At 45.1% G+C, this 25,030-nt stretch overlaps 1 protein-coding gene across 1 annotated transcript; it reads right to left on the bottom strand.

The window, feature by feature from the left end:
- Positions 1-7,838: 7,838 nt before the first annotated feature.
- Positions 7,839-24,337, bottom strand: LOC134983519 (zinc finger protein ZFP2-like). The gene is made up of 2 exons (XM_063949175.1): positions 23,222-24,337; positions 7,839-17,198 (listed from the first exon to the last, which is right to left on the bottom strand). Exons 1-2 carry the CDS (start codon positions 24,144-24,146, stop codon positions 16,189-16,191), a joined length of 1,935 nt encoding a protein of 644 aa, XP_063805245.1. The 5' UTR covers positions 24,147-24,337; the 3' UTR covers positions 7,839-16,188.
- Between the last annotated feature and the right edge of the window lie 693 nt (positions 24,338-25,030).

The raw sequence follows: 25,030 nt of genomic DNA, 5'->3' as shown, positions 1-25,030 counted from the left end.
GGACACATCATTATATACACGGGACAGGACGCATAATTATATACACGGGGCAGGACACATAATTATATACACGGTACAGGACACATAATTATATACACGGGGCAGGACACATAATTGTATACACGGGGCAGTACACATAATTATATACACGGGGCAGGACACATAATTATATACACGGTACAGGACACATCATTATATACACGGGGCAGGACGCATAGTTATATACACGGGGCAGGACACATAATTATATACACGGGGCAGGACGCATAATTATATACACGGAGCAGGACACATAATTATATACACGGGGCAGGACGCATAATTATATACACGGGACAGGACACATAATTATATACACGGGGCAGGACGCATAATATACACGGGGCAGGACGCATAATTATATACACGGGGCAGGACACATAATTATATACACGGGGCAGGACACATAATTATATACACGGGGCAGGACACATAATTATATACGCGGTACAGGACACATAATTATATACACGGTACAGGACACATCATTATATACACGGGACAGGACGCATAATTATATACACGGGGCAGGACACATAATTATATACACGGGGCAGGACGCATAATTATATACACAGGGCAGGACACATAATTATATACACGGGGCAGGACACATAATTATATACACGATTCAGGACACATAATTATATACACGGGGCAGGACACATAATTATATACACGGGGCAGGACCCATAATTATATACACGGGGCAGGACACATAATTATATACACGGGACAGGACGCATAATTATATACACGGGGCAGGACACATAATTATATACACGGGGCAGGACGCATAATTATATACACGGGGCAGGACACATAGTTATATACACGGGGCAGGGCGCATAAATATATACACAGGGTAGGACACATAATTATATACACGGGGCAGGACACATAATTATATACGACGTATAGGCCGGTTGGCACACACAGGGCAGATTATATATATATATATATATATAAAATCTAGCATATGTGCAGCACTCAGGTATATCAAACTTCAAACAGCACTACTTGCAGGTATCAATGTTTACATTTTATAAAAATTGTTGTCAGGATAAACAAGAACAAACAATGTACTCACCTTATATACCTTACACATAAGAAGTTTATCGACAATGTACTAAGCATTTGGAAGAGCCAATCCAGCAGCCTGAAAGAAATCTTGGACGCACACAATGCCTCTGACAGCCCTGTCAAGCTTACATATCAAATGGATGAAAGTAGCATTGACTTTTTGGATGTAAGGATCTCTATGAACAATGCTCTGATTAGTACCACAGTATTCACCAAACCCACAGATAGGAATACGTTCCTGCATGCCTCCAGTTGTCATCCAAGAGGGTTAAAATTTGGACTGCCATATTCACAAATGATCAGAATTCATAGGATCCAACAATAATATCAAGATGACCGAAACACAGATCGATGATTTGATTCAATGACTGGTTATGCGAGGGTATATCAAGCAGCTGATCGAAACCAAATATACAGTTTTACAGATGGACCGTACCAAATTACTACATAAGAGAGCTACATCAAAGACTAAATCAAAATTTCCATGGAAGAGTGAATTTAATGCCACTTCAGTAATAACAAACAGAGTGACTAAGAAAAACTGGCACGTGATTCAAACGGACAATAAGTTAGATCTACAATCTACAGACATCATGCCTTGCTACAAGCGAGCCAGGAATTTGAGGGACATCTTGGTCAAGACAGACATCTCCACTAAAAATCATCCCTATGATAATCGCCTGTTAGCTCCATTAAAAGCAGGATGCTTCAGATGCTCATGTATCACCTGTAGGCATCTCATCATAGGTGACACATTCTGTCATCCGCATTTGGGCTACAAAATTAGGATACAACATCACTTGACTTGCGAATCCACCTACGTGGTATATCAGATAGTTTGCCCCTGTGGCTTGTGTTACATAGGCAATACGATAAGAAAATTCAAGGAGAGGATGACCACTCATCGCTCTACTATTAGAGCAGCCTTAACCAATGGAACCAGCGACCAGCCGGTGGCACGCCACTTTGTGGAAGCACGGCACTCGCTTGCTAGCCTCAAATATCGAATGATCGATCATGTAGCCCCCAGAATTAGGAGAGGGGACAGACATCGAGCATTGTTAAGATGTGAGACAAGATGGATCAAGAAATTGGACGTCATCACCACTCGGGGTGTGAATGAGGCCGTGTCACTAGCATGTTTTCAATAGCCTGCACTATTATGTAGCACCTGATTCATTGACCCATTAGCTATCCAGTCATGAATCTGTTTTGCCAGTGTGTTTTCCCTCTAGTCCACTCATTATTAGTACATATAATTATATAACCTTATCCCATGACCTTTGGTCACTATAAGGCATCTACTATAGGCTCACATAGTTATATAGCTGCATTATTGAGCCATCCCCCATATATAGTATTTATTTTCTAGCCATTTAGCTGCCGTGAGACTTTTTGTCCATAGGCATGTGTATCATGTGTTATAATGTGACTCCTCTCTGCTGTCCTGTGTTACATTACTGTTATTTGTATCAGGGTCACTATCTCGGGTTTCCATGGTGACGGGTCTCCGGGATGACGAGTATAACGCATGAAGTATTTACGTCATCTCCCAGCGCCTCGGCCGTTGGGCGGGTCCTGCCAGACGGGAGCCGCTGCTGTTCACAATGGGGGGGATATAAGGTGAATACATTGTTTGTTCTTGATTATCCTGATGACAATTTTCATAAAATTGAAACGTTGATACCTGCAAGTTTCATATACCTGAGTGCCGCACATCTGCTAGATTATATATATATATATATATATATAATCTGCCCTGTGTGTGATGGCTGGCCTATACGCCGTATATAATTTAGGGAACACTAAAGTAACACATCCTAGATCTGAATGAAATATTCTTATTAAATACTTTGTCCTTTACATAGTTGAATGTGCTGACAACAAAATCACACACAAATTATCAATGGAAATCAAATTTATTAACCCATGGAGGTCTGGATTTGGAGTCACACTCAAAATTAAAGTGGAAAAACACACTACAGGCTGATCCAACTTTGATGTAATGTCCTTAAAACAAGTCAAAATGAGGCTCAGTAGTGTGTGTGGCCTCCATGTGCCTGTATGACCTCCCTACAATGCCTGGGCATGCTCCTGATTAGGGAAGCCAATCCTGGGCCTTTTTTTCAATCCCGGGGATTGGGATTGAAAAATGGCCAATCCCGGGATTCCCGGGATACCCGGGATTGGCTTTTAGATAAGTGGCCGCCCCCTCGCCCCACCCCGCCCCGCCCACCCGCACATATAATTTACCATATACCGAGGGCGGGCGGGCGGGGATCATCCTTTCATCGCTGCTGACGGCTTCTGACAGCGCAGCGTGACCTCTCACGCTGCGCTGGGGACCCGGAAGGAGGAAGCCAGGCAGCGTCTGAGCGTCCTGTGGACGCTCAATGCTGATCCCTCAATCCCCAGGATTGGAGCTTCCAATCCCGGGATTGAATCCCGGACATTTTTGGGCCTAAATCCCGGGATCCCGCCGATCCCGGGATTGGCCACCCTACTCCTGATGAGGTGGCGGATGGTCTCCTGAGGGATCTCCTACCAGACCTGGACTAAAGCATCCAACAACTCCTGGACAGTCTGTGCTACAACGTGGCATTGGTGGATGAAGCGAGACATGATGTCCTAGATGTGCTCAATTGGATTCAGGTCTGGGGAACGGGCGGGCCAGTCCATAGCATCAATGCCTTCGTCTTGCAGGAACTGCTGACACACTCCAGCCACATGTGGTCTAGCATTGTCTTGCATTAGGAGGAACCCAGGGCCAACCGCACCAGCATATGGTCTCACATGGGGTGTGAGGATCTCATCTCGGTACCTAATGGAAGTCAGGCTACCTCTGGCGAGCACATGGAGGGCTGTGCAGCCCCCCAAAGAAATGCCACCCCACACCATTACTGACCCACTGCCAAACCGGTAATGCTGGAGGATGTTGCAGGCAGCAGAACATTCTCCTTGGCGTCTCCAGACTCTGTCACATCTGTCACATGTGCTCAGTAAGAACCTGCTTTCATCTGTGAAGAGCACAGGGCGCCAGTGGCGCATTTGCCAATCTTGGTGTTCTCTGGCAAATGCCAAACTTCCTGCACGGTGTTGGGCGGTAAGCACAACGACCACCTGTGGACGTTGGGCCCTCATACCACCCTCATGGAGTCTGTTTCTGATCATTTGAGTAGACACATGCACATTTGTGGCTTGCTGGAGGTCATTTTGCAGGGCTCTGGCAGTGCTCCTCCTGTTCCTCCTTGCACAAAGGCGGAGGTAGCGGTCCTGCTGCTGGGTTGTTGCCCTCCTACGGCCTCCTCCACAGCTCCTGATGTACTGGCCTGTCTCCTGGTAGCGCCTCCATGCTCTGGACACTACGATGACAGACACAGCAAACCTTCTTGCCACAGCTCGCATTGCTGTGCCATCCTGGATGAGCTGCACTACCTGAGCCACTTGTGTGGGTTGTAGACTCCGTCTCATGCTACCACTAGAGTGAAAGCACCGCCAGCTTTCAAAAGTGACCAAAACATCAGCCAGAAAGCATAGGAGCTGAGAAGTGGTCTGTGGTCACCACCTGCAGAACAACTCCTTTATTGGGGGTGTCTTGCTAATTGCCTATAATTTCTACCTGTTGTCTATTCCATTTGCACAACAGCATGGGAAATTGATTGTCAATTAGTGTTGTTTCCTAAGTGGACAGTTTGAGTTCACAGAAGTGTGACTGACATGGAGTTACATTGTGTTGTTTAAGTGTTCCCTTTATTTTTTTGAGCAGTGTAATATATATATATATTGTGACAAGAACACTGGGATAGTGTTTGAGGGCAGGTATGTTTGTCCCAGGTTCTTGTCTTACATGTTTTAGAAAGTGTTAACTTCTAGGAAAAATGCTTTTGGTTTTGTCAGAACCTTTTCAGTTTGCTGTAAAAGCTGGGTATAGGCTCTAAGAGAGCGATAAGGAGAGTTCTAGACATTGGGCCCAGTTCGGGTCTTTGGCCTCACAGAGGGCTAATCAGGGTTTCAGCTGTGTAACAGTGTTATAGGGCTGCTAGCCTGATTAGTATGGGGAGACTGCCTGGGAATGCTGCAGGGTCTGTGTGAGAGGAACACGCTTTCTGATACAAGTGAGCTACACAGTATTTACTGGAGAACTCTTTGTTTTGTTTAGTGACAGTTAGGAATATCCTGTGTTAGTTAGTGCCGGACAGGCAAGGTATTTTCTTTTGGTGTTTGTTTTATTTTCTGTTTCAATAAAACTGGCCGGGGCCAGTTGTACCAGAAACTGGACTTGTGTTGTTCCTCAGCTGCTGCGTGCTGCCATATTCCCCAGGAAGAGGTGCCTTGCACCCCTACAGTGTTACAATATATATATATATATATATATATATATATATATATATATTCTTTCAAAATGTTCAGGTATTGCGCAACAGGAACTGTTGTGAATCAGAGTTTATGATACCACAATGAGTGCAGCTTCAGATCCACTCCAAGCCACTGGAGTAAGGGTGAAGACTGTCAAAAAAATGGAGAGCGCACTCTTGATTATATAAGAAGTAACAACTTTTACTTTGTAGCATTTGAATACATACATTGAAAGTTAAAATTCATCAGCAAGGTGTTTCCACCGCAACTTAGCCGGTATATCTCCCGAACCACAGCTCGTCTGGTCTCCGGCTCTGAATCCGGGGGTTGACGTCACGGCGTCTACGTCACTTAGCCACGCCCAACGCGTTTCGTACGTCAGGTACTTCCGTTGGGCATTAACATTCAATGTATGTATTCAAATGCTACAAAGTAAAAGTTGTTACTTCTTATATAATCAAGAGTGCGCTCTCCATTTTTTTGACAATATATATATATATATATATATATATATACACACACACACACACACACACACACACACACACACACACACACACACACACACCCACCCACCCCAGAGGGGAATATAGAAACCAGAGGAAGTCACATGATGTAATTGCAGCTTCCTGACAGGCCACTGCCCCCACTCCACATAAATGCACTGATATAAAATGTCTGCCACTATTTACTTACACAGAGACTCCCCCCCCCCCTGTAATGTCACCCACTATTCACATGATATGTCACAATCACACATAGCCACAATCACAAGTACATACAGTCACTACTGGTGGTTCTGGGCTCCGGCCAGTTCAAGGGAAATCGCACAATCACAATGGCAGCATGTGTACCCACCTTTACACACCAGACGGGTATTTATACACAGCAACACTGATATTATGTGGACACAAAAGTAACAATACAATGACACATTAACAGTAAATTGTTTCTGTCACCATAGCGACAATTATCTGGAAATAAGATAATACACAGACACATAAAAAGACTCAATGGAAATCTTTTGTTTTTAAACGACTTTATTTCATATCTTTAAAATATAGAGAAAAATCTGTGTATTAAACATTAAAAATACTTTACTCTGCAAAACAGTCTATGGGGGTCATTCAGACCCAGCCGCAACAGCGGGCCGCAGCAGTTTGCAGGTGGTGGCACAATGCACATGCGCAGCGGCCGTGCGGACACACACATTGCGATCACATCCCTGAGGGGTGAACGCGGGTGGGCCGGTACCATTTTCCGGGGAGGCTGCGTGATGTCACATCTGCGTTCATCTCTGATTAACCCCCTATAAGCTTCCAGAGTGCACCTCATATCTCATCTTTTCCAAGTTACTACAAATGATATGAGATCGGTAGCAGCACTACTTTCAGGATTATTACACAGAACACACATAAAGGCTGACACAGCAAATAACAGTAACACATACAAGGGATTAATTAGAAATAAGGAAGCATAATCATTATGTCTAATTATCAACTGGTTCTGTGCAGGACACATACACCTCTTTACTGCCTCCAGCAGCCCCTGGTACTGCACTGTGACCACCCGCCCTGTCTCCCCCCACTACTGCCTCCCACCATCTCACCCACTACTGCCATCCACCCTGTCTACCCCCACTACTGCCTCCCACCATCTCACCCACTACTGCCATCCACCCTGTCTCCCTGCACTACTGCCACCCGCCCTATCTCCCTATACTACTGCCGCCCACCCAGTCTCCCCCCACTACTGCCACCCACCGTCTCCCCCCACTACTGCCACCCCTCTCCCCACCACTATTGCCACACGCCCTGTCTCATCCCCCTACTGCCACCACCCTGTCTACATCCACTACTGCCACTGTCATGTCTCCCCACACAACTGCCACCCACCCCATCTCCCCCCATTAATGCCACCACCCTGTTTCCCCATCACTATTGCCACCCGCCCAGTCTCCCCCCACTACTGCCACTCACCCTGTCTTCCCCCACTACTGCCACCGCACTCTCTCCCCCAATACTGCCATGCCCTGTCTCCCCCCCACTACTGCATCCGCCCTGTCTCCCCCCACTACTGCCACCCATCTCCCCACCACTATTGCCACCCGCCCTGTCTCCCCAGACTGCCACCGCCCTGTCTTCCCCCACTACTGCCACCACCCTGTCTCCCCACACAACTGCCACCCGCCCCATCTCCCCCCAATACTGCCACCACCCTGTCTCCCACCACTATTGACACCCACCCAGTCTCCCCCCACTACTGCCACCCACCCTGTCTTTCCCCACTACTGCCACCACACTCTCTCCCCAATACTGCCACGCCCTGTTCCCCCCACTACTGCCACCCACCATCGCCCCGCCACTACTGCCACCGCCCGGTCTCCCCCTCGGACACCTTAGTGCTGCTTGGGGATAATAATAGGATTTTGGTTCTTACCAGATAAATTATTTTCTTTGAATCCAAAGGGGGCACTGGAGTACTCTTGAGATATGGACGGTGTGTTAGCAGGGACAGGCACATTTAAATATTTAAATTAGTAACCCTCCACCTCCTCCATACACCAAGGTACCTCAGTGTTTTTACTGAGCCAAACAGGAGCAATAGATAGGATGAACATTAGAGAATTACATATAACATTATAACATAACGGACAACGATAAAGTTGACACATAATGAAATGGACAACTGAACAGTTGACGCGACAATAGATAACAATCACCTTAACAATTGAGCAAGTTGGTGAGAATCCGTTACCATAAGATCTACTGAACTTACCACAGGACAGGTGAAACTGCTCTGGGTGGGCGTCCAGTGCCCCCTGTGGATTCAAAGTAAAGGATTTATCTGGTAAGTACCAATATCCTATTTTTTCATCCACTATGGGTCACTGTAGTACTCTTGGGACATACCAAAGTTTCCCCCTTGGGCGGGAGAGCTGTTTGGCACCTGTAACACTAGACGGCCAAAGCTAGATGCTGATGCCGCAAACGTATTAAACTTGTAAAAGCGCACAAACGTGTGCACTGATGACCATGTAGCCGCACTGCAAAGTTGCGTCATAAAAGCTCCATGACCTGCTCCCATGACGTTCCCACAGAATGCAAGGAATGTGCTGACACATGCAGTCGGTGTTAGACTAGCATGAAAGTGCACCTGATGAATGGTCAAGTTAATCTATCTGGCCAAGGTCTGTTTGGAAGCTGGCCAACCTACTGCATCATAGAGAACAAACAACATATCCGTTTTACGTACTGTTGATGTTTGGGCTACATAAATGCGGGGTACGCGTACCACATCCAATGTAGCTGGAGTTCCTGCACCCTCTGATAATACCGGAACTACGATTGGTTGATTGATTTGAAAAGAAGATACTACCTTTGGTAGGAAAGCGGGATTCGTCCGAAGTTCCGCTCTATCATCATGAAACACCAGATACGGTGGCTTGCAGGACAAGGGAACCCAATTCTGAAACACGCTTTGCTGAAGCTAAGGCTAGGAGAAAAACTGTATTCCAAGTCAGAAACTTAACATCCACTTGTTGCAAGGGTTCAAAATTTGAAGACTGTAAAAAATCTAAAACCAGATTCAAATCCCATGGCGCTGTAGGTGGTATAAATGGAGGTTGTACTCTGAGGACACCTTGCAGGAAAGTGTGAACAGTTGGCAAAAGGGCCAAACGCCTTTGAAAGTAAATTGACAAGGCAGAGACCTGCACCTTTAGTGTAGATAAACGCAGTTCTCCATCTAACCCAGTCTGTAAAAATAGCAAAAGACGGGATAACTTGAAAGGATAACTTGAGGTCGGAAAATTCCGAGCTTCACACCACCCTATACAGGCATGCCAAATCCTTTGATAATGAGCTGCCGTTACTGGCTTTCTCTTTCTAGCATGTAACATGGTTGGTATAACTGATTCTGGAATGCCCTCTCATCTGAAGAGAGTGGTTTCAACAGCCACCCCATCAAACGCAGCAGCGCTAAATCGAGGTACAGGAATGGATCCTGTTGTAGCAGGGCTGGACGTAGCGGGAGTGTCCACGGATTGTCTGCGAGTAGACCTCTGAGATCCGAGAACCACGCTCTCCAAGGCCAATGAGGCGCCACTAATATGACTATCATGGACTGTAATTTGATCCGCTTTAGCAACTGAGGAAGCAGTGGAAAAGGTGGAAACCGATACATGAGGCTGTACGGACACGTGATTGTGAGAGTATCCACTGCCACTGCCTTTGGATCTCTTGTTCTGGACACATACTGGGGTGTTTGATGATTTTGGCAAGATGCCATTAGATCCACCTGTGGGTAAACCCACCTCTGGAGTTAGGGCCCATTCCCCTTGATGAAAATCCTGCCAGCTGAGATAATCCGCCTCCCAGTTGTCCACTCCTGGAATAAACACTGCCAACAATATCACTTAAGGATTCAAGCAACTTCCCGCATGGCCATGCGACTTTGAGTTCCTCCTTGTTTGTTGCTGTATGTGACGTCACGTTGTCTGACTGAGCCTGAACAGTGAGACTGGAGCATGTGAACTGCCTGTCGCAGCGTGTTGTAAATTGCCCTGAGTTCCAGGACATTTATCGACAGTAAACTTTCTTGTGAAAATTAAAATTAACTGCGCTTGTTATGTACCGTGCTGCACCTGGAGCCAGGAAAGAAACTACAGAGTGCACAGTCCCGCTGGACGCAGCGGGATCTGAAACGCTGCCAGCCCCGCCGGCCGCCATGCGGCAACACACATCAGAGCCACAGCGGCTTGTGAACATCCTAAGCGCAGGGAAAGGTAGGACACCTGCAAACCAGGTTAATAAAAACTCACTGTGCTGGCTACTCCACTACATATTCACTCAAAAGAGTGTAAACATTCTCGATTTAACCAAACTATTTCATTTACAGGTACCGCATATCTCTGTTAACATTTTTTCCTTTATACATAATTATTTATTTTTCATAACGCTTTCCATTTTTTCATTTTAAAAGTAAACTTTCTCGGTCTGACCAGAGACCCCGAAACTGACAATTTTGGACCACTGCTCCCTAACCTCTGAGACTTGCGTCTGTCATCAGAATAATCCAATTCCAGACTCCAAATATTTTTCTTGCTGTGAGATTGTGTACTTGGAGCCACCAGAGTAGTGGTATTCTGGCCCTTGGAGACAGCCTCACCATCTGATGAATTTGTAGATGCGAGCCTGTCCACTGTGCGAGAACATCCAGTTGAAAAGGACGTGAGTGAAATCTTCCGAACTGGAGTGCTTCGAAAGACGTCCCCATCTTTCCTAACTAACTAATCCATAAAACCTTTTAGTCCTTGACGCACGGCCAAAATACGGGTTATATTAAGTGTCATTTCACTATTTATTTTTTAATTCAGGTGATACATTGCAGCTGTATTTAATACAGTATTTTATTAAATAAATGTGTATACTTTTTACTAGGCTATATTGTGATTCATGTGGCATTTGAAACACTGTTTCATTAATAAATGTAATATTAAACTCTCCTAGCGCTCCCTTCTTTTGCTTTTTTTGATCTTATTGATAATCTGTTGGGGCAGCCCGCCCACAACTGGTGAGCAGCTATCAGAGTTTAATTGGGTCTGTGTGTACTGTGGAGCGCCGATTCAACACCAATTTCTATGTTGAAGGAGTATCTGTTGAGACGGAGCTTTGATGAGAAGGTCGTCTAAGTACAGAACTATTATCACTCCCAGGGATCTGAGATGATCTATCATCACAGACATCACCTTCATGAACACCCGAGGTGCTGACAAGAGGCCAAATGGTAGTGCCTGAAACTGATAATGGTTTTGTTGTACTGCAAACCTGAAGTACACCTGATGCAGTGGCCAAATTGGAATGTGTAAGTACGCATCCTTGAGATCCAGAGAAATCATGAATTTATGTGGCTCTAAACCTGCAATCACTGACCGCAGGGATTCCATCTTGAATCTGTAGTAAGCAATGTACTGATTGAGCCCCTTTAGGTCCAATATTGGTCTGACAGGACCATCCAGCTTTGGTACCACAAAAAGACTGGAATAGTAACCTTGACCCTGTTGGTGATCTGGGACCGGAATCAAACCTTCTGAGTCTACGAGAGACTGAATCACGTCTGCAGAACCGCCTTCTTGTCTCCTGACACAGGCAGACATGTCTTGAAAAATCGCATTGGTGGAAGACAATCGAACTCTATTTTGTAACCTTTGAACACTAAATTGCGGTTCCACCCATCTATGGATGTCTGAAACCACGCCAAGTGAAACGTCTGAAGGCGTGCTCCCACTGTCACGATCCGGGTTATTACCCCCATTATTTACCTGCTAAGTGCCTTCTGAGACTGGCCCGGCATTCAAGGCCTGGATTCCACCTCCGCTGTCTGCGGGCAGCGCACTGCATATCTGTGTCTCAAGGTTCTCCTCTCTGATTGCAGCAGCGCTGGCATGGCAACATTATATGAAACATCCATCTGTTTAAAGTATGGCATCTCCTGCCCTCTGCAGCCTCTGCCGCCATTACTGCCAATTCCCACATGTAAAGTACAGACAGACTTTCCTTCCAGTTTCAAACATAGGTGCAGCCATGTTTGTTTTTTATCATGTTGTTTTCAGCCTATCCGCTGCAGTCTGGACTCTGCCTATATTATCCAGCCAATCCAGGCTCACCAGCTGGTATAAATATCCTGCTCCAGGGCTGGGTAAGGGTCAGTGCTTTGGTTGTCAATCCTTGCATACATGTCTCTCCTGTTTGGTGAATTTCCAGCTTGACTTTCCAGGTACTCCAGCTCCTGTGATTCAGCTTCTCCAAGAGACCGGCACCAATTACCACCCTGCGGTGCAGCCTGACTCCTGCAGTGTTCCAGCTCTGCTTCCTGGCTATCTACTGCGATCCTGACATCGGATTCCAGCTGTGGACCTGCTCTGCTTCCAGCGGTGTCTTGGTATTGTTACTACTTCCATTATCTACAGCATCGCTCACTAGCCTCTGTGGTAAAGTGTCACTGGCTTCCAGCAGTGCTTGGTGTTACCATCTGCCTACAGCAGTGCTTCACGTCATCTCCAGCGGTATTCATATATCACTCTGCATCTCCTTCTACACAACATCGGACCACAGTATTCATCAATGCTCACCATCGAACTGTTGCTCCAGTGGTGAGTTCAGCACATCTTTCCTCACACCGGTTTCGTTCGGTAGTCTCTAGCAAATCTATCTACTTCACTTCAACCTCAGTGTATCAGTGCCTATCCCAGTCTCCTGTCTGCCACCTACTGGACAGTACTTGCTTGTTCCTCATTACAGCGGTTAACTGTGGCCACAGACTTTTCAACTCCGGATTTTGTCAAGGACTTTTGTCATCTTGTTCTGCATAGCCACAGTCTCAAATAGCAGTTGCATTCCCAGGAACTGTACTGCATTTAATTCTGCACTCACTGTTGAAGATATCTCATTGCCAAGATATATACTGTGTTCAATAAATTGACTTTTATATTTTACTCCATTGTTGTGGTCACGCCTTCGGGTTGATGGTGTTCAAACATCCTGCATTTCTAGGAACCTAATCTTACCTCCACGGTTCACCTACACACCAGCCCCTACATCTGAGGCTTCCCTAAGTCAGCCTCAGCCCTCAGTTGTGACACCCACAACTGAAGATCCGAGATGGGCTGGAAGCCCGTCATGCCACTGGCTTGTCGGTCGTCTTAGTGTCATGACGGTTAGTGGTTTGTTGAAAACCACGTCATCTACCATGTCTACTGTGTATGGTTGTTCCTCTAGTATGGCCTCGAAAGGACTGAGGTCTATAGGATTTGAATGCTGATCCAGAGAATTTGCATTTAGGAACCTGTAAAGGCAATGGTAGGAAAACAGACTTTCTCCCAGTGGCCTGAGAAATCCATTTGTCCAATTCAGGACCAAACAACATCTTGCCAGCATAAGGCAATGCTTCTATTCCTCATTTGGACTCTGCCTCCGCCTGCCAAGAATGCAGCCAAAGTGCACGTTGTGCTGCAACTTGTGAAGCTGAAAGGTGAGAACTAACCAGGCCGACGTCCATAGAAGCTATACCTAGATACTCAGCAGATTCACATATGTTCTTCTTGTAGGCCCAACTTAAGCTGTGTTGCCCATGCAACTACAACCTTGTTAATCCAAACTCCAACCAAAGCAGGTCTAAGAAACACCTCTACTGCTGTATACACTGACTTTAGCATAGCTTCTAGCTTACACTCTGATGGGCCTTTAAGTGTCATAGCAGCTGGAACTGGAATGGTTAACTTCTTAGAAAGTTTTGACACCAAGGAATCCACAGCCGGCCAATTTCACCATTTAGACGTCATAGACTCTGGGAACGGGTAACTAGACAGAAACCTCTGAGTCATAGAAAACCGTTTATCCGGATTCTTCCATGCTTCTGTTAACTGTTTATTCAGAGAATCTGAATAAGGAAAACACACCGGTGTTTTCCGTCTTTTAGAAAATAACATTTCATCATTTGAAAGAGGTTCTTCAACCTCCGTAAAATTTAGAACCTGATGTACTGCCCTGATGAGATTATCAATGGCCAGACTATAAGTAACCTCATTATCTGACTTCTGGCCCAAATCACCTTCCTCATGTTCCTCTTGAGCTATCAGGTCTGGCATTGAATCGTCAGAATGCAACATCGAGGAAACTGGTAAGTTATAAAACAAATGCTATCTTTCGGAACTCAGCTAGACTTGGACTTTTGTAACCCTTGCAAAGTCCTAGACATCTCCTGAGCCCCTTCTGGTATTACCCTAGCCTCAGATCTAGCCGTCTCACGCTCCTATCGTGCAGCTTCCAATTCCGATTGTAACCCAGACATTACCCAAGGAGGATCAGGGTATGGGTTCGTATTTGCAAGACATACTGTGCATGCAGCAGTTCCGTCAGGTAACACACTCTCACAGACCTTGCAGCTAAGCTGCTTTTTTGATTTTGCATTTTCCTTACTCATTATGTACACAGACAAGTAGACAAAAAACAGACAAGTCCCACGACTCAGTAAAAATGTAACTAAAGTGTGTATAACCCAGAAGTGCAGTGTACGTGGGACACACTATAATCAGTGAAACCTGTGCTGTACCGAATTCCTACTAACATCCCAACTCCTCCAGTGGGCGAGTGTCGTAGGACAGCAGCAAACTTCCTGCAAGAAGAACCAGGAAGTAAGGTTAAAATGGCGTCCTGCCATGTGCATGCCTATACTCAAGTATAATAAAGCATGCAAGATGAGACTTATTACCATATTAGCCAATATATATTGCGCTCAGCCTCCCCCCTCTCCTCCTTTTGAAGACAGAGTCGCGGCAGCCGCCGTATTCGTACTCCTCTCCTGAGCACGACAAGCCAATTGCTGCAGCAGCAGCACAAACAATCCCGGACCAAAGCTTCTTAATAATCTGGGAAGGGATTGAGTGTAAAAAAGAAAAAATCTGTGAAAAATAGAAAACCTGTGGAGAACTCTCCACGTCAAGAACCTTTGGGAGTGTGGAGGGGGAGGAGGGTTACTAATTTAAATGTGCATGTTCCTGCTAACTCTCAGTTCATATCTCAAGAGTACTCCAGTGACCCCAAGTGGATGAATAAGAAATTACCCATAGTGCCTCCGGCAACCCAACTACAGCACTAGTGCCACCCACCCTGTCTCTCCCCTCTGACGCCTCAGCACCGCTTGGGAATACTAGCCACAGATAGTGCCTCCGGCAGTCCCCACCACAACAATAGTGCCATCCAACATGTCTCCCCTCTGACATCTCAGAACTTCTTGAGGATTCTTGGAACTGCTGGTAACAGTCCATCACAGATGGAATCAAGCTGGGCAGTAAGGAGGAAGAAGCTGCTTCTGGTACCTTGGACCCCGGTCATGTAGGGCTGGGAGAGTCAGTAAGATTAATAGTCCCCATCTTACCGGCAGCCAGTGAAGGGAGTAGAGAATGGGTGTGATGTGGCAGGAACGGGCTGGTTAGGTAACAGCCTGGCTGCTGCATTATGTACAAGCTACAAGCGGTGCAATTCTTTTGCTGGGAGACCCAGGTAGAGGACATTGAAGTAGTCTATGCGTGATGATACAAGTGTATGTATGACTGTAGGTAGATCTTCTGAGGGAAATAAGTGGTGGAGTCTGGCTATGTTCCTCAGATGACAATCTGATTGTGGCAGATACCTGATGTCTAAGTGTCACTCCACCATCCAGGATACCAAGATTCCGCACATGATCAGCATTTTGTAACTCTGAACCCCCAAGCATAAGTCTGGTTGCTTTGCAAAGCTGAGCTGTAGCCCTGCCCTTTGGTGGTGAGCTTCTATCATAAAGACCTGTTTCACCAGGACTGAGTCACAACCAACTGGCATCACCCACACCTGGAGCTCAGCTAGACAACCATTTAGGATTGGTACTGGGTACCTGGAGCAAAAGACAGGTCATCTGCATAGCAGTGGTAGATGAAGGCATGACATGTGATTATTTCACCCAGTGGTAGCATGTATATTGCAAAAAGCATAGGAGATAGGATAAGAACCTTGAAGAAAAACGCATGGCAATGATGAGTATACTCCAGAAGATTAAAATGGTTCCTCACCTAAGTGATGTCTGTTGTGTGCAACAAGAGCTGATTTATTTCTCAGAGTATGGAAATGGCTTCTCACCTGTGTGACTTCTCTGATGTATAATAAGACTTGATTTCTAGGTAAAACATTTTCCACACTCAGAGCAATAAAATGGCTTCTCACCTGTGTGACTTCTCTGATGTGTAACAAGACTTGATTTCTGGGTAAAACATTTCCCACACTCAGAGCAATAAAATGGCTTCTCACCTGTGTGACTTCTCTGATGTGTAACAAGATGTGATTTGTGTGCAAAACATTTCCCACACTCAGAACATAGATATGGATTCTCACCTCTGTGACTTTTCTGATGTATAACAAGATCTGATTTGTGTGCAAAACATTCCCCACACTCAGAACATGGAAATGGATTCTTATCTGTGTGACTTCTCTGATGTGTAACAAGATCTGATTTGCGTCCAAAACATTTCCCACACTCAGAGCAAGAAAATGGCTTCTCACCTGTGTGACTTCTCTGATGTGTAACAAGATGTGATTTCTGTGCAAAACATTGCCCACACTCAGAACATGGAAATGGTCTCTCACCTGTGTGACTACTCTGATGTTTAACAAGATTTGATTTCCGTGTAAAACATTTCTCGCACTCAGAGCAAGAAAATGGCCTCTCACCTGTGTGACTACTCTGATGTTTAACAAGATTTGATTTCCGTGCAAAACATTTCCCACACTCAGAACATGGAAATGGTTTCTCACCTGTGTGATATCTCTGATGTGTAACAAAAGCTGATTTGTATGTAAAACATTTCCCACACTCAGAACATGGAAATGGCCTCTCGCCTGCTTTAGCTGGCTGATGGGTTATAAGCTTTGTGTTCTGTGTAAAATAGATGGCATCTATAGAACAGGGAAACACTGTATCTACTGTCAGAGCTGTAACAGATGCACCAATATCAGAGTGATCAGGAGAACATTTCCCAGGATCAGAGGGATCAGCTGATAGAGCTGGATGTATAATTGGGGTAATGGGGTTATCTCCTGGAGAATCCTGTCTGCTGTCATTATCGTTTATGTCACAATCCGGGGATAACATTAGATATCCTTCTGAGATATTCCTGCTTGTGTGTCCATCTGCTGGAAATAAAATACATTATGGAAATGTGACATTTTCTGTAACAATATTAATCTTGTAAACAATAGAAGACGACTCTCTGGGACACTTAATTGTAAATGTGTGTGTATAATAAAACATAACTTTTAATGAAGGCTTTATAATATTGTGTCTCAAACTATCATTGTGTCCACCCTCCTGAGAACACTCCCAATAACAAATGTAATATTATAATAATACTTAGATATATCTCTCTCTTGTACTGGTAACTAACCATGAAGTATAAATGGAGATGTAGTCACTCGGCAAGTTCTATGTCAGCACCAATGTAAAACAATGGATGTGGAACATATTGTATGAATTGGAGATTCTAGATGAACAATAACATCAGTCATATGAGCTGATGGATCAGAGAAATGTCTCCTAACGTTACTCCTGTAAGCATTGGTAAGGTAGCATTCCTTTATGTGTGTGCTCATACGCTGGTAAGCCTGTACATGTGTTACTCACCCTTATATAAAGTATATTGCTACAGCAGAGTAGGTGTGAAACAAGGTACTTTACATGCAATACACCATATAATACCCTGTAATCATCATCATCTGCTAGGTTATAATCCACTTTTACCCCCCCCCCCATCATCATCAGTGTCTTACCTCTATTCTCTCAATAGTAATAAGGATGATGTGTGTACGGTAAGTATGATATAGAGAATTACATATCAGAATCTATACAGCTGCCGCCATACTTCTGCTTCTCATACGTGTGCTACTGGCAGCAGTGAACATCTGAGTGAGAGTGCAGGGAAGACAGCAGAGTCTGATGAGAAAGAGATTGGATCTGCCTTTGCAGGGATGTACCACACCTGTCACCCCTGTTAGTATATAAAATAATAAATAAAAGGGGCGTGATCTATCCAGACGTGCTTTCTGGAGCTCTCCTCACTAAGTGGCTTCTTATCTACCCTACCTGATAACTCTCAGCCGCCGCTGGGACCAAGACTCAATCTATTAAGTCCCCCACTCCTTCTGTCCAAAATCCGCTTGCGCCGCTCACTTCGGGCACCGTTCACTGCCGCAGCCTAGTGACACCGCTAAAGCCACAGGCTGTATTCTGGGGCTAAGTGCGCTCAGTCTTTGCTGCACGCTCCGGACTCCTGACTTGGAGGCGCTTTTGTCTCAGACGGGTGCACAGCTCCCACTACTGCTGGGGACAGAACGGGCTGCCCACAGTCACTGGAGCCCGGCGGTGGTATTGGGAAGTGAGATGGCTGCCATTTTGGATCCTGGTACCCGGCCATCGCATGCTTTGTCTTCTGCCTTCAATAAGGTTTAATATAAATAAGTGTCCTGACGGCTGGACCGGGGTCATTACACTAAATTGCAGCATTTGCCTGGAGGTGAAACTACCTTCTATTTATATGGTACCACTATCATCTACTTCCTCTCAGTCTACATGCAGAGCCCAGTATCAAGTATCGTCTGAGTACAGCTCATTACACTCCGATTACAACATCACAGTATATTATTTTGTGGATTTATCCACTGAATATATTTTGCCATTTGTGTCTCTCTGTGCTGAGTAGAGGCATCTTCCAAGGAGAAGCTGTTGCAGAGTACTGCGCTCTCAACTCAACTACTCTGGGATCATGGGTGGATCCTGAACCTTCCAAAGTCACATTTGGAACAGACAAGGAGACTGACCTTCCTGGGGACGATACTCGACACGGAAGTGCAGAGGGTGTTTCTACAGCTGGAGAAAGCGTTGGAGATCCAATCAATGGGCCGGGATGTCTTGAAACCTCCCCGGGTATTGGTTCATTAGTGCATTCGCCTTCTGTGGAAGATGGTAGCCTCCTACGAGGCTCTACAATACGGAAGATTCCATGCACGCTTCATCCAGCTGGATCTCCTGGACAAGTGGTCGGGATCACATCTTCACATGCACCAGACGGATATGCCTGTCACCGAAAGCCAGAATTTCACTCCTCTGGTGGCTGCAAACTTCTCACCTGCTCGAGGGCAGCAGGTTCGGGATTCAGAATTGTATTCTTCTAACCACGGATGCAAGCTTCAAAGGTTCGGGAGTAACGTCTAAGCATTACCATCGGATTTGGAAAAAGTATGTGTCTTGGTGTGAATCCAAGAAATTTCCTACGGTGGCTACTGACACCTCAATTACCTCAAAGTCCTTGGATGTCGTGCGGGCTTTGAAAATCTATGTGAAGAGAACTACTCGTCACAGGAAGTCGGACGCACTATTTGTACTTTATGATCCCAACAAGATTGGGTGTCCTGCTTCTAAGCAGACAATGCTGAATCAAGATGTAATGCAACTCAAATAACACAGTAAGATGTAATGCAACTCAAATAACACAGTAATGACCGAGAAATTCCACTAGAGGTCAGCGTGATCACAGACGTGAAGTCTGTGATCACGCTGACCTCTAGTGGAATTTCTCGGTCATTACTGTGTTATTTGAGTTGCATTACATCTTGATTCATCTTGATGTAACCTCCTGACAGCGTACTACTGATCCTTTTATTTATAGATTGTTTGTATTTTCCTATCTCTGAGAGGTCTCTTTGTTGCCGGCTTATCATGCCTCCAAAAAAGGTTAAAAAGGTACCTCGAATTCAGGTGGTCCTTCCGAGACCACTACAACATCATCTGCTTCTTCTTGTCAGACGCACAGCCCAGCTGTAATGGTTGAAGACGTTTTAAGGCACTCTAGATGGTCCTGTTACACAACGCTCTATACATTCTATGTCCTCTATAATTCACAGCTCCGGCAGATTCCCCCGTAGCACCATGGGTTAGGAGGAGAGGGGGAGATGCCGGGACACCGCTGGAGTGATGACAGGCAAGCGCTCCATGTATTCCCCGCTTCCACGACTCATGGCTTCAACGGCCAGACAGTAGGAGAAGGTAGGCTGCGGGTGGGTGAGCTGACAAACCTGACGCGTCCCTGCTGAGGCCACCAATCCCCGTAGTATGCGCCGCATCAGATGCCAGGAGAGCAGCTCCGCTCAGTGTCTCCCGCTGCGGTCACCGCTGATCCCCAGTCAGCCTCTCCACACGACTCCAACAGCACAGCTAGGCACTAGAGTGGACAGCCCTCGGTGAGTAGCAGCGCTACCTCGCTGAGGTCCAGGCTGTGGTGGGATCACTGCACAACTTCAGTCTGCAGCTTTGGATCCGGGTGTAGGCCATAACCTGCAAAAGCCAAATGAATGGCTCCCCGGCTCCGCAACCTACACACCGGGGTGTCAAAACACACAGAGGGGCAAGAAAGGGCCTGAAAGAGCCCGTAGGACAGCTGTAAAAGGCAGAAATGACCTATATAAGCAGGAGTTCCTTTATCTTGCTTCCTGCTGCCTTTCCAGTCAGGACACACCCCCGTGACATCATTTATTGATGTTGAAAACAAAAGTAATGTAGATTTTCGCACCAATCTAAGACCTGCGAATCTACTTTGGGAGCCACCTCCCCTTTTTTTTTTAAACAGTCCCCAGCTGGACGAGAATAATTGGAATTCCATTTCTAACTTCCTACTGGGCGTAACCCAAAATTTCCATCAGCTGTTTTGGGATGTTTAAACACAGTTGCCTTAGTTTTTAACACAGGCTCTGCTGCCTCTTCTAAGGATAGAATGACTTAGCACTAATTAGCTCAGGTAAGTCCACTGAGCTGAGACCTTCTGAAGTGTAATGAGTCCTCATCCTCTAACGAATCCTCATCTAAAACATGTGTAGACTGTGAAGATGTTGTATCATGTCTATGTGATTTACTTACCACCACCCTATCATATATATTTCAGGCTGCTTTTTAGAGAGGCTGACAATTCCCTAGGTGTATAAACCTCAGAATGAATGTTGCATGTAAGGGTTAATAGGGAAACCTATCACTGGTATAGGAGCTGGTATAAACTGCTTAGCTACATTGGATAATGTCTGTGCAAAGTAGCCCATGAAGGTTCACCAGAACCTGTGCCTGCCTCACTGTACACGTGGGTTAAGCATTGTTGCGACCCGGCGGGGAGTTGTTGGAGTGACTCTAAGGTGCGTATAAGATGCTTTTCACAAAGATCACTCAAAAAAAGTGGTAATACTATAAAAATAAAATAAGAAAACTTACGGCTGCTAAAAAACATCAGCCCTCTGACCATGGTCCGGCTCCTGCCGCACCAAACAAAAAACTGATTTGCCTGAGCCAGGAGTCGGGGATATATGGACAGGCCCGTTGCATGCTGGGAGGCCAAAAGCTTTGACCGTTTGTTGCTAATCCGCTGTCACGTCATCATATCCCAATGTTATCCTGTGGACCCTGCCGGAGAAAGATATATATATATCTAAGAGGATAGAATTTGATCGGTGTTGTTACACTGTTTTGTTGGCAGGTTACTTGATACTTTTGTCGTCATTGGTTACTATAGGTCACGTGGACGAGGTTCTCTCCATGTCCCCGGACATAGCATGTGTCAGATGACGTCACTTTGATGCGCTGGAGTGAGCGACGGACAGCGAAATGGACGGTTCCACCGGGTATATTAATGACACAGGACGTGCACATGCGTGTAGATGGTGACACTAAGACTACTGGATGATCATTGTGAAGGTCTGAGGTATTGATACGATGCAAATTTGTTGAGATATTGTTTCTTTTTCAGATGGAACCATGGGTCGTGCACATGATGCGACTGGCAAAAGGGAGACATTGGTTTTGGCCGAGGCCGGCTTTTGTTTGTTGGTGATGCCTTGTAGACAGTGAGTAGTATCCATCTACAGTGGAAGAAGCCTGGAGACCAAGAATCTCAGCGGCAGAACAGTGGGTGAAAGTAGATCATGATAAATCTGGACCACAGGCATTTAGGGCACCTAGCAACCACCAATCGTTCCAAACGCATCAGGAACTGCACCAACAGTACAATGCCGGACCCAGCCAAACAGTCCCAGATCTGGTGAATTGGAGGGCCACGTGAGATGTGGTGGCACATCAGACTGGTGCTCTGAAAACCAATCCAAGCCTTCCGGCCACTGTTCAGCCACTGAGAGTACACCTAAAGTCTAACACTAATGTGATAGCTGTTTTTATGGTAATTATTTTGAGCAATAGAGTAGGACCTGCAGTATAGTGGGGTCCCTTGTCGGGGGCTGCAGGCTTAAATGCACTGAGCAATACATGAGCTAAAACTCCACTGTTTATTATTGTAAGTTAAAATACTGAGTGCAAGACACATTTATGTATGTAGTAAGGCTACTGGGAGACCTTAGATTGAGCAATATTGGATCTGACAATTAAATTCCCAAAAGTCATAACCTCAGAACTGCACAGAGCAGGAACTATTATTCACAAGTAATTAGGAATGTGTTCATCATGAACAAGTCCACAATTACCGTCTGAAGGTTACACAATTATTTCAGGTCTACACAACTGATATTTGAGGATAAAGTCTTTAACAGAAAACACCCCTGAAGAAGTCACTATTGATGAAACGCGTTGGATGATACGCAATTTGTATTTAGAGTAAAATTGGAGTGGATAAGAACAAGCCCGCCCATGCAAGGGTGACAACAAGTGCAAAACGCTTGTCTTATGATTATACAGATATGTACTTGTCATAAGCTTTTAATCTGTTTTACTTGAAGTTCTAGATTCAAATTTCATTTTATTTCTGAATCTTATACGAATTGTATTTGGTGAGCTCAGGTCTATTGTATAGCAGGAAATATTTCATACCTGCATCATCTAACAAAATGCATATAAATTTGGCACTCCACAAAAAACAATACTAATTATATACATACATATATACACATTTACATATAATCACTAATAATAAACTTCTAATTTGTACTTTTAATAACATTATAGTGTTGTGTGTAATAACTCTCTACATGTGATGTTTGTCATGGATAGCCTTGTGTTAGAAACACCAAACCGAGAACAGGGCTGATGGCGGAGGAGGGTGTAGTATAAGAGATTACTGTAGTGACTGAGCAAGGAGAATATGTGACTTCTGTAATAAGTGTTTATTACTCACCTGTGCTGATATCTGTAGGGATCTCCTCCTCCTTACACTGCTGATCACCCCTCACATACGTCTCTTCTTCTCCCTCTATATCGTCTGCCTTTATATCAGTCACATACGTCTCTTCTTCTCCCTCTGTATCTTCTGCCTTTATACCAGTCACATACGTCTCTTCTTCTCCCTCTATATCTTCTGCCTTTATATCAGTCACATACTTCTCTTCTTCTCCCTCTATATCTTCTGCCTTCTTATCAGTCACATATGTCTCTTCTTCTCCCTCTGTATCTTCTGCCTTTATATCAGTCACATACATCTCTCCTTCTCCCTCTATATCTTCTGTCTTTATATCAGTCACATACGTCTCTTCTTCTCCCTCTGTATCTTCTGCCTTTATATCAGTCACATACATCTCTCCTTCTCCCTCTATATCTTCTGTCTTTATATCAGTCACATACGTCTCTTCTTCTCCCTCTGTATCTTCTGCCTTTATATCAGTCACATACATCTCTCCTTCTCCCTCTATATCTTCTGCCTTTATATCACTCACATACGTCTTTTCTTCTCCCTCTATATCTTCTGCCTTCTTATCAGTCACATATGTCTCTTCTTCTCCCTCTGTATCTTCTGCCTTTATATCAGCCACATACGTCTCTTCTTCTGCCTCTGTATCTTCTGCCTTTATATCAGTCACATACGTCTCTTCTTCTCCCTCTGTATCTTCTGCCTTTATATCAGTCACATACATCTCTCCTTCTCCCTCTATATCTTCTGCCTTTATATCACTCACATACGTCTTTTCTTCTCCCTCTATATCTTCTGCCTTCATATCAGTCACATACGTCTCTTCTACTCCCTCTATATCTTCTGCCTTTATATCAGTCACATACGTCTCTTCTTCTCCCGCTATATCTTCTGCCTTTATATCAGTCACATACATCTCTCCTTCTCCCTCTATATCTTCTGCCTTTATATCACTCACATACGTCTTTTATTCTCCCTCTATATCTTCTGCCTTCATATCAGTCATATACGTCTCTTCTTCTTCCTCTATATCTTCTGCCTTTATATCAGTCACATACGTCTTTTCTTCTCCCTCTATATCTTCTGCCTTTATATCAGACAGACGTTCTTCCTAAATAACCCAAAAATAGGATTTTAATACCTACCGGTAAATCCTTTTCTCTTAGTCCGTAGAGGATGCTGGGGTCACATCAAGAACCATGGGGTATAGATAGGATACACAGGAGACATGGGCACTTTAAGACTTTCAAAGGGGTGTGAACGGACTCTTCTCTCTATGCCCCTCCTCCAGTCTCCAGTTATAGGAACTGTGACCAGAGAGATGGACATTTCAAGGAAAAGGATTTATAGTTAAACTAAGGTGAGATACATACCAGCACACACATCAAGCACGCCATGCAACATGGCATTTTAACACAACGCAAGTCAACGGCATGAACATCATCAGCAAGAGGCTGACTATAAACGTAACACAACATGTGTGTAACCACAAATAATAACTGCAGATAAAGTACGCACGGGCGCATAGCATCTTCTATGGACTAAGAGAAAAGGATTTACTGGTAGGTATTAAAATCCTATTTTCTCATACGTCCTAGAGGATGCTGGGGTCACATCAAGAACCATGGGGTTATACCAAAGCTCTAGAATGGGCGGGAGAGTGCGGATGACTCTGCAGCACCGAATGACCAAGCATGAGGTCATCATTAGCCAGGGTATCAAACGTGTAGAACTTCGCAAAGGTGTTTGAACCTTACTAAGCAGCTGCCCAGCAAAGTTGTAATGCCGAGACCCCCCGGG

Source organism: Pseudophryne corroboree (assembly GCF_028390025.1).
Source record: "Pseudophryne corroboree isolate aPseCor3 chromosome 3 unlocalized genomic scaffold, aPseCor3.hap2 SUPER_3_unloc_17, whole genome shotgun sequence".
In the NCBI taxonomy this organism is placed as follows: Eukaryota; Metazoa; Chordata; class Amphibia; order Anura; family Myobatrachidae; genus Pseudophryne; species Pseudophryne corroboree.
The sequence above is the reverse complement of the archived record's forward strand: the minus strand, read 5'-3'. Positions and strand labels throughout refer to the sequence as shown.